At 35.2% G+C, this 11,079-nt stretch overlaps 1 protein-coding gene across 1 annotated transcript in view; it reads left to right on the plus strand.

Moving 5' to 3' along the window:
* LOC145692030 (dynein regulatory complex protein 9-like) overlaps nucleotides 1–10,339 on the plus strand; it is a 47,831-nt gene extending 37,492 nt beyond the window's left edge. Inside the window, exons 4-7 of the mRNA XM_081767324.1 lie at nucleotides 1,243–1,483; nucleotides 4,687–4,893; nucleotides 7,163–7,294; nucleotides 9,571–10,339. Coding sequence (XP_081623450.1) covers nucleotides 1,243–1,483; nucleotides 4,687–4,893; nucleotides 7,163–7,294; nucleotides 9,571–9,798 — 808 coding nt within the window. The 3' untranslated portion in view covers nucleotides 9,799–10,339. The remainder of the gene's footprint in view (nucleotides 1–1,242; nucleotides 1,484–4,686; nucleotides 4,894–7,162; nucleotides 7,295–9,570) is intronic.
* Nucleotides 10,340–11,079: the final 740 nt, after the last annotated feature.

Consider the following 11,079-nt stretch of genomic DNA (forward strand, 5'->3'; position numbering starts at 1 on the left):
ATGTTGAGAAATCCAAACACCTGAACACGTAATATGGAATTGTGGAAATTACGTAACTAGTGAAGAAATAAGGATTCTCAGAGATGAACTTAGTGATGAAGATTGGACTAGCTTACGGCAGGATAAAACAAAATTCGATAACTTTCAAAAAATAACAGAGCATGTAGTGAGAAACCTATGGAATGAACGAACCCAACGAAGAAGGTAATTGAACAAATGGCACTTTGAAAAGATACAATAAAAAAAAAAAAAAAATCAAATTCTAATAGAAACAATTTTAAAGTTCTGGCAAACACCCAGAACTATAATACAAACTTACGTTTCTTTTTTATTTATTTATTTATTTATTTCGTTTTTATTTCTATAACCTCTATTAACATTGTGTATGTGTCAGTGTTGTGCGTGTTAGTGTAATAAACACATATGAGAAACAGTGTGATAAAAGCATAGAGAATAATGGAAGAAAGAAGAAACTACAAGACAGTTAACACCAAATGAGAAGATGTTGTTTTCTACACTGTGTTTTGTTTTTTTTTCTTTTAAATTTTTACTTTTCAGGGTGGGGAATGCGCTGCTTCCCACTCATTTATGTTATGTACTAATCAATTATTTTCTTTCTTCTTTCAGGTTATTTTCTGCATGTAAAAGGATAAATAAAGGAAAATAAAAAAAAAACAAAAAAGAGAAATATAAAGGCATGGTTTTAAATATTAGGTGCCATGGTGAAAAGAAATGTGCCTCACCTCAATCTGCTGAGGTTTGACAGCCGAAAAGACAGAGAGATAACAAAGAAACATCAAAGTATAAGAGAGAGAATAAAGGCAAGAGGCAGTTGCGTCTGCCATAAATAAGTCCGAAAGTAATCGGCCAAGGCAGAGGGAAGTGGAGGCTTTAAAATATATATATACACCTTCTGCATCTGAATGCCCCCAATTTACAGAGAAATCGGCGCCCTTGTTTTTGTGGACATCAAACCCTCGGAGCATCCTCGTATTAGTCGTTCTGCAGAAAACATCGCCCGCGCTCCATTCTTACCCATACAGAAACCCGGAGACGATCAGACCCTATTCAATGCTCCATGACTATCAATCAGAAAGACAACAAAAGGAAATTGTCTAACGTTCAGTGCTGCCAACTTACTAGAACAGAAATGGCGGGCATTTCAAAAGTTCTGTTCTTTATGGAACACCTTATATTAACAGTCCCATAAATGTCATTCAATTTATGTATTTATTATTTCAGGTTCTTCATACAAGATATTGTACTGAAAACAAGGAACGAGATAATAGAAAATGGATCTTTCAATTGTTTAATTGAAGCTGTGAAAAATGAAGTCACGTCTGCATCTTTATTTGATAAGGCTGAAGAGGAGTGTAGACAGCAGGAACAATATATCGAACAATTGAAGAATCAGCTACAGATGCGTCGAAAACAATTACAGGAAGGTTTTCCACAGAAAGATGAATTGATAGATTATATTAAGGTAGGTATTACTCGAGCAGACGGTTCTACCAAATTTTGACACATTTCTTAAATTTCCAGGTTAGGTTAGATATTTGTATTTCTTTTAGCACAACATGCACTAAATGAGGAGCTCCATTAACACTTGCAGATTGACTTCAGGAGGGCTCAGTGTATATATACAGTGTGGACGTATGGCATAAAAGCTGCAGCGCATAAGACACGAACGAACTTGTGCTAGGTGGCCACTAAAATACTTACCTAACCGAATCAGGGTAGGAGCGCAGGAGGGGGAGCCAAGTGGCAGCGAAGGAATGCGTCCATAGGGAGCAGGCACGTCAGCGACGGGGGGGGGTATACGCCTAAACGAGGATAATGGAAGAGCACACTTACGCATACAATACTTCCACTATCACTCAAAATTAATTTCAGTGTGCTGTACACTGACAATAATTACTTATGTTAACACTCTCATTCTTCTCGAAAAATGTTTCACATCGTATTTTACCTGTAAATTTTCTACTTGGTAGAATTGTCTGTTCGAGTGAAACCAAATTTGTTAACATTTTCACAACACATAATTGCAATGAACATGATAAGTGAACTCATATTCAACAAGTAGCAACGCTGCTCAAGAAAAAAATGTCACAGTGTTGTTGCTAGAGCGCTTAAGTCTGGTGTATCATAGGAATAGAAAACAACACTATAACGTGCTCATGTTAGGAAAGATTCAAATTTTTAAGCTGAAATTGTGTGACCTTATCTCCTATACCTCTACCCTCCACTTCTGTCCCACAAAGAACGGCAAAGATGTATATACTACTAGAATATATATACACATGTTTCATTGATGTTTTTACACCAACCGTTAATTCAGTCACGTAGTCAGGATTGACCCTAGGCAATTTGCCTTTCCGTGACTGTAAGCGATTTATTAAACTCTGTTTTCCGAAATAGATAATCAGAGCGATTATCTTGCTCGGTTCGATAATGCAGTCAATCCGTTAGCATCTTAGCGGGTAGCGGTGACTTTAATGGTGGTTATTTTGTCCCACAGATGTCGGTTGAGCGTGATTCTCTTTACTGTCGTTATCGGAGTTTATTTATCTCTTCTTAACTTGAATGTATAACCTGTATTGATTTTGTGCATTAGAAGCAGTGCTAATATAAAAGAACTAAAAATCCTTATGAGCAGACACGTAGCCTAGGGGTGGGTCCGAGGGGTCCGGACCCCCCACCCTTCGAAACCAGAAATTAAAAAAAAATAAGAAAGGATGAAACAAAAAGAAAAGAGGAAAAGAAGAATCAACGTTAAAAATATAAAGCTACAACAAGCGTTTTGTTACTCTTTCTTATGAGGAGCTTTGTGTGGTGGAAACGAGGGGGAGGTCAAGTTAAAAATGGATATTATTGTAACGGAGCATTCCGAATTCCACCTAGCTCCATGCTACTCCTACGAACTACAAATGATGATCAATAAACCAGTTCGATCAGATAGACTCTCAGAAAAACTTAAGAAATGCCAGAATTACCAATAATATAAGACTGGCAACATACATTCCAGTTACACTTGTTAAAGAAATTTTCAATTTCGCGGCAACAGTAATCCATTTTATAGGATATCTTTACTGCCGAGAGAGAGAGATCTCGTTGCTATCCTTGACGGCATTAAACGAAGATATGAGAAAGAAGAAGAAACAAGACAAGAAGAACCGAGCTCGAATGACCTCGGAAGACTATATCTCTTTCAATAGTTTTTTTAATATTCTTCTACTCGAGATTTCGTAGTTTATTAAAATACTTACTAACATATCCTCATTTTATTGTCCTAACAAATCAATATGGGTATGTTGCTAGTAAAATAATTTAGATTGATCGAACCCCTGGTGTGATAACCACAGTATTTCGTCACGGACCCCCCTATTACGAAATCCTCTCTACCTTGCCTGTTGTGAGGTAATTAAGGTTGGTTTAAAGGGACAAGTTTTGCCGTTAGATGGCACTACAGTCTTCGTATCTCTCTCATGTATTTTTTACCGTTCACGAAAATTTACAATTTCTCTTACAAATTTCAACCTTGAGACTTCAAATTTTTAGAAAAGGAACTTCATAACCTATTAAAGGGAACAATCCGTGCCGATTTTTTATTTAGAACTTTCTTCATTGTTGAAATGGCTTGATTGTTGAAATGGATACCCAAACCTTCAACAATCAAGCCATTTTAACAATGAAGAAAGTTCTAAATAAAAAATCGGCACGGATTGTTCCCTTTAATAGGTTATGAAGTTCCTTTTCTAAAAATTTGAAGTCTCAAGGTTGAAATTTGTAAGAGAAATTGTAAATTTTCGTGAATGGTAAAAAATACATGAGAGAGATACGAAGACTGTAGTGCCATCTATCGACAAAACTTGTCCCTTTACACTAACCTTAATATGTTTACATAATCATTGTTTACATTGAGGAACTGACGCCATTATCTTTCTTCTTGTCTTTAGTAATGCCGATTTCCGGCCAATGTATCCCAGTTTTCGGTGTCCACCCACCGTCGTGAGGCAAACTGGGGAGTTACGTGAATAAAAACGTGACGCCCACTAGGTCCAGAAAGATCCTGATACTCCTGTTAGAGATAAAACGACGCAATGCACTGAGCACATGTTCCTCTCTAGACTGAACTGTCCCTAATAGATGTCGTTGGAGCGCCTCAAACCCATAAAAATGGTTGTTATGCCAAGTGGTTTTAGAGAGTAAAGATGCTGACATATCACAAAAGAGCAGTTTGGCAATAATAATAACATGCGTGCTTAGTTGAGTGTAATAAATCAGTAAACGTTTGTCGAGTTCTTTCCATTTAAATCTTAGTTTAGATAGTCATTAGTTTAACCTTTATTTTACGGCTGTCAGTACACTGCCAGAATAGTAAATCCGTTCTTTCCCGCGTGGCACTGTACTGACACAGGCGAAATGTTTACTTTGACCCGCGAGCACACATATTTATTTTTTTTAAATGATGTGCCTTATTGTATGAAGAGATAGTCCATAGTGAAAGGAACCAAAAACGTTGGTTCTCAACCGGTGTGCTCACGGGTCAAAGTAGACCTTTCGCCTGTGTCAGTACAGTGCCACGCGGGAAAGAACGGATTTACTATTCTGGCAGTGTACTGACAAGCCGTAAAATAAAGGTTAATGTTGTGTATCTTAGAAATATTTTATTTTATTTACTTTTAGCAATTGGCGGACAGTGACAGAATAAAACACACCCAAATAAAGAGTTATGTAACTCGATATGGGGAATCCCGTTGCAATGAAATTAAGTTGAAAGGTGATTTAGATTACGCAGAGGGAACCCGAAAACTAGAAGAGATAAAGCAGCAACTAGACACGGAGAGTAGAGTTCATGAGGAAATCATGCTATTCTTAGACCAAAGTATAGAAGTAAGTTATTTTATCGTTTCATAACTTACCTAGCTTGAGTAGAAGTAATTATAATTTAACGCTTCATAGATTCTGTATCTTGAGTAGAAGTAATTATAATTTAACGCTATAGTATAATATAATTTAACACAATATGTAGTTGTTATATCACACTATTAGTGGACCAATCGTGATGCGGAACGGTTGTGATAACTTCCCGTTGAAATTAAGAAAACAATTAGGGCATTATTATTATTATTATTATTATTATTATTATTATTATTATTATTATTATTATTATTATTATTATTATTATTTTCCATAAATTAACAAAACGGAAGAATAAAATTTCGAGACAAGAGCGAAAGAAACCTTCGAGGATCGAGACAAGACAAGAGCTATTAAATTTAGTAGACGAGACAAGAAAACCTTATTTCCCGTCTAGTTTCATAGAGAACACTATCTGAACGAAATATGTGTCACTCTTTCTCGTAGCGACTACCTGGCAGATGTTGGTACGTTTCTTTGCATGAATAATCAATATTATGGCATATCAATCTCCAAGCATATAATCAATCTTTACACTATTATTGGGGAATAGAGCACTGTAGAATGCATTAGATTATTATTTAGAAATGAAATCTTTGAGTTTTACGTCCCACAGTTATGTCGGCTAGGCTAAAGGACACGGTAATGATCAGAATGAATGAAATGGTGGAATGAAGAAACTTTCAGCAAACAGAAAATCCCCGAGAAAAGCCATACATATGGTGTTTGTCCACCACAAAGCCCACTTGGCGCGAGCTGGGATCGAACCGGCCACCCCACACACCAGAGGTGAGCTGTCAGAGATATCGAGTAATTTTGGGGAATTCACACAGCGTCTAAAGAATAGGTTATCTTTCTTCCGTTAACCTTGCATTCAAACCAGAAGTGGAAGAAATCAACCGTTTTCGGTTTTAACATTGATCACCATAAAACTAAATTGTTAGTAGATAACGACAGTTTTCGAAAATCGATTGAGCATCTGAAGAAAACTACCATCTTCACCTGTATCTCTGTACTGAAACAGGGAATGGTAAAACAATTTCACTCTTCCGGTTTCAAGCTCCATAGAACGGTAGTGCCCCTTGGGCATTGGCGTCTCTGGCATGTAAAATTTGGGGGGGAACATCAAAGGAAATGATCTAACTGCTAATGAGTATCTAAATAAATTAAATTAAAATAAAATATTGAATATTTCGTATTTCAAAATATTGGGGGACGCGTCCCCCCCGCCAGAGACGCCCATGCCCTTGGGGCTATGTGGATAGTGTATGCGTCTTGTTGCGGGAGACCCGAGTTGAAGCGAGTTTGCTATTCAGTTCACTATACAGTTCAAAACTATTTTTTATAAGATGAACACTTTCCTCGCTTGAAAGCAATACAGAGAGCTTTTCTGAAACTTTCGTACGTTGTTAGTTCCAATATGCCTCTACAAGTAACGATTCGCCGAGATGTTGACGCAGAATCAATGAAATCGTTATGATCTATGAAGAGAGAGAAAACTGACTTTGCTCTTATCTGCTGTCAATCTGCATTCCATTGGTATCTTCGTCTGCGGGGACAACCCAAAGTTCACACACGTGACCTAGCGGGGGGCAGAGTATGAAAGAAACTACCTGCTTAGCCTCCTATCTGCTGCTCTGCGTTGTTGCAACATAAAGACTATAAATTAAACAGCTTTTGAATGAAAAAAAAAATTTAATTAGCACGCTTTAATATTACTCTAGCAAGAAAAACTAAAAGTGAACATGCAATATTAATACTAACAAACATTTGGACGAATTTTGAAATGTATAAAGTAAATAGTTTTCATAATGTTTTGGAAAGAAATATGCCACGTTATTATATAGGGAAATCCCATCGCATTCCGAGTGTTGGACACAGCCTTAACGCTTCACAGATTATGTAGCTTGAGTAGAAGTAATTATAATTTAACGCTTCACAGATTCTGTAGGTTGAGTAGAAGTATTTATAACTTAACGCTTCACAGATTCTGTGGCTTAAGTAGAAGTAATTATAATTTAATACTTCATAGATTTCATAGCTTAAATAGAAATAAATATAATTTAACGCTTCATTGATTCTGTAGCTTAAGTAGAAGTGATTGTGATTTATGTTCATGTTTCAACTGTGTGAATTTGCAGTAGTTGATAAGATATGTAGTAATATATTCATAGTGTGTATCTTATTATTTAACTGATAGTCATTTTGCTCAAAAGTGTTATTCTCTTTTGCATTAAAATAGAAGCTGTGGTCACAAATCGGCGTTTGGGAGAAGAAATATGCTACTGACATCACCTTCAAGGATCAAGAGCTTTCTGTCGTACACAATGAACACAACAAAAGACGAAGCGGAAGTCAAGATCTACAAAGTTTGGTAACGTCTTATAAGCAATAGAATTCCATATTAGATACTAATAAAAATATCCCATGCATTTTTGTTATCAGTGGCGTCCGCAAGTAGAGGAGGTTTTGGGATTTTAACACCAGGAGAAGATACGACGTAGCTGAGTGGTAGAACGAATTGGCTATTTGTATTTGAAGTGGACACTAACTTTGAAGTCTGTGACCAGCCAAACATATTAACGCTTCATAAATTATCATCGAAACTTTTAATTGCTTTATTGTTATTATTATTATTATTTTCTGCTCTTAAGAGGTTTATTATTCTTTTCTACTTTTAAGAGATTTATTATTATTATTTTCTGCTTTTAAGAGGTTTATTATTATTATTTTCTGCTTTCAAGAGGTTTATTATTATTTTTTATTTTCTACTTTAAGAGATTTATTATTATTTTCTGCTTTTAAACACATTATTATTATTATTATTATTATTATTATTATTATTATTATTATTATTATTATTATTATTATTATTACCGCTTTATTATTTTCTGAAGTCAGTTAATGTTTATTTTTTTTTAAAGGAAGATTCCATTGGGTCTAGAGACAACTGCTTCAATTTTAATATTCGCATTTTATATATTATATGTGACATCTATTAGCACCACTGTTTATTATGTATATTTGTAAATCCTAGCAATAAATATAATACATTTCGGTCGTGCGTCATGCTAATCCTAATAACAAACAATAACGTTAATAGAGGTCGCTATCACGTTGCTGTAAAACGAAGTCCTTGAATAACTGGATAAATATGGTTCGGAGTTCGCATGTGGTTCGCGAGAGGCGGTTAGTAAACAAATAAATAAAAAAGTTAAATATAAATAATTATAGGCTTTTAATCAACCACATTATTAATTCAAAATAGGCTTATACAATGTGCAAAGACTCGGGGAGTGGCGGATCTTGAAGGTAAAAGATGGAGGGGGTAGTCGGAACCTAGACTATGGTAGATATATGATACGCTATATGATATAAGATATCATACACTAAAAACACAACATTTTAAACAAACTCTTCTTCATATTAGAGTCACATTAAGTATTTTCTGTTACTTTGAAAAGTAAATTTGTAAATAGCCATTTGCAAGTTTAATATTATAATTGAAACAAATCCTACCTACTAAACAAAAATGCAAAATCAAATCTGGAAATCATGTTCATCTGCATTATTAAGCTCAGAGGGCATTGAAGCTGAAGAAATTTCCCCATTAAAACAAAAAAAAGAAAAGAAAAGAAAAGAAAAAAAGAAAAACGAACAAATGTTATGGCCTGAAAAAAGAAGATGCCTGGTAGCTCTAGTGAAGTGAAGTGAAGTGAAAGCTATAGTAAAGATTTAGAGGAAGAAAAATAGATATTCTAGATAAAGAATTCAAATTTACAACAGTAAACTTGTTTAATTAGTTTTAAGAAATACTTCTTCAGTGACTATACACCAACAGTATTGAATGTAGCTATAATTATGTATTGTATTACTCCATATATACTGGACAAATACAGACTTTTAACTTTAAATATTAAGTCCCTAGTTTAGCTGAAATTCCATTGCTTGCCTTCAGTTTCTCACTACCTAGTCTCTGAGCTACTATGAAATTTTATTTTGTAGTAATATTTTAATGCAAATTCGTTTTGCAATATAAGTAATTAGTTATTCTTACCCTAAACTCGTATATAAATTAATTAATTAAATATTCACTTACAAAATTCCTCAAATCCGTAACGATTTAGGGATACTATATGCCTCACTCCAAAGCGTTTTTTCTTCAATGGAAAATATGCTCTTTAGTTTGCGATATTCGAAAAAAGATACTGGCTTTGAGATATGATGTCAGTGACCGTAATTTTGCGTCTTGGAACAATCTATTCTCCGATTTTTTTTCACGGACTCACAATCAAAAGATATATTTAACTTGCTTTTCAGTCCGTAAATTTTGAAAAGAGATATATGCAATGAGGCGAGAGAGAGAGAGAGAGAGAGAGAGAGAATACAGAAATAAGAAGTTGGATTTTAACAATTCCGGGGCAATAGCGGACATAGCTACTAAGACTGCCGCATCTTATAGTTTATAACTCCTACGCTCGTTACAAGTACGAGAACAAGAAGTTTGGACACTATTGGGAATACCAGCTTCAGTACTACGGAACTTGGGGAGAGATACCTGATACCTCTTTCCCCGCTAATAATGGAAATAGTAGACCTTTTTCACCATCATTGAAAGTAAAACAATTTTCTTTTTACATCTATTTTCAGTTTACACAACGCAAAGAGCTAATTGCAATCTACAGACCAATTATGGAAGCGAAACGAAAGGAGCGTGAGTTGAAATCTCGCAACACTAAAACTGCCCTGTTGATCCAATCTTGGTGGAGAGGAGTTATGGTGCGACAGGGGCTAGGCCAATATGGTGCCCTCCATCGGAAACTGGCCAAATATCAGGAAAAGAAAGAAAAGCAAAAGTTATATAAGGCCAAGAAATAGAAACAAATGGATGTAGCTCGGAAAATAATTTGTATTATTCGAAAGAAATTGAACAAAATTGTTTATTATGTATCCAAATGCTATTTTGATCTATAAATGTGATAAAGGACTATAATCATATTTTTGTAAAGGATTGTCATCACAAATCAAAACAGTTCCTACATTATTAACTGTATCAAATATTAACTACCTTACAGCCTATGTAAAGTAAATAATATTACATTTTTTCTGTCATGAGGATATAGCTACAGTTGTGCAAAATATCTCCAGCCATTCGGATCAGCTGTCTTATTGCACGTGGTAAATAAAATATCTATAATTTTGTGTTAAGAGCTCTGCAACCTTGTACTCTATTTAATGGTATGGAAAATGAATGAAGAAGGAAGTTGCGGCAGTAATTAAAATATTGAATTAAATTATACCGAAGCTTCCTTCCTCATTGGTTTGAGTCATACTTATACTGAGTACGTGTGATTGCATATGAAATTTTATGTAAGCATGCTATTCCTACAAATTTTTGAAGTAAATATATTCGCTAATTACGAACATTTATTGTCTTTTGTTTTTCAAAATGTTACTCGATAATTGCTTTGCGTACCATTTTAACGAGGCACACGGCATTTTTTTCTATTTCAGACAAATATAATATACCTTAGATAACCCAAACGAGAGCAACTCACACATCACGTACCCTGACGGTGAGCAATAGTTGTTTGTCGAGCGAGATATAGACTTCAAATAAAAACTAGGTAGAATTGTACAGAGTGATCACAAAGTCCCTTACTCCTATCGCGTGTCCACATATTCATAGATGGTCGCATTGTATTAATGTGAGATCATGACAGAAGACAACTTGGGTAGTGTGACTATTCTTTACCATTTATTCCAGAGAGTCTGTGTATACACCATCGTTTTCATAACAGATGATGATTCTCCTCCATGTACGATATGAAATTCTCCTCAACATTGCTGGCGTGATGGCAGTTGCACGTCGAACAGCATCCTTAAGTTCGTCAACTATCTCGTAACGTGTGACAGCAACCTCTTGTTTATTGAAACTCAATAATGCATTGTCGCAAGATAACAGATCAGGACTTAGGTGGCCACTCCAATCCATTTATCAGGAAACACATCATTACGACAATAGCATAATGGGCTGGTGTTCCATCCTACTCGAAACATTCACGACCGCGCAGTCCCCGATCTTGCAGATATGGAATAAACCAATCACGTAACATGGTGAGATACGCAATGTGATTCACAGTACCGTCAAAGAAATGT

Source organism: Thermobia domestica, chromosome 8 (assembly GCF_964235325.1).
Source record: "Thermobia domestica chromosome 8, izTheDome1.hap1.1, whole genome shotgun sequence".
Lineage (NCBI taxonomy): Eukaryota > Metazoa > Arthropoda > Insecta > Zygentoma > Lepismatidae > Thermobia > Thermobia domestica.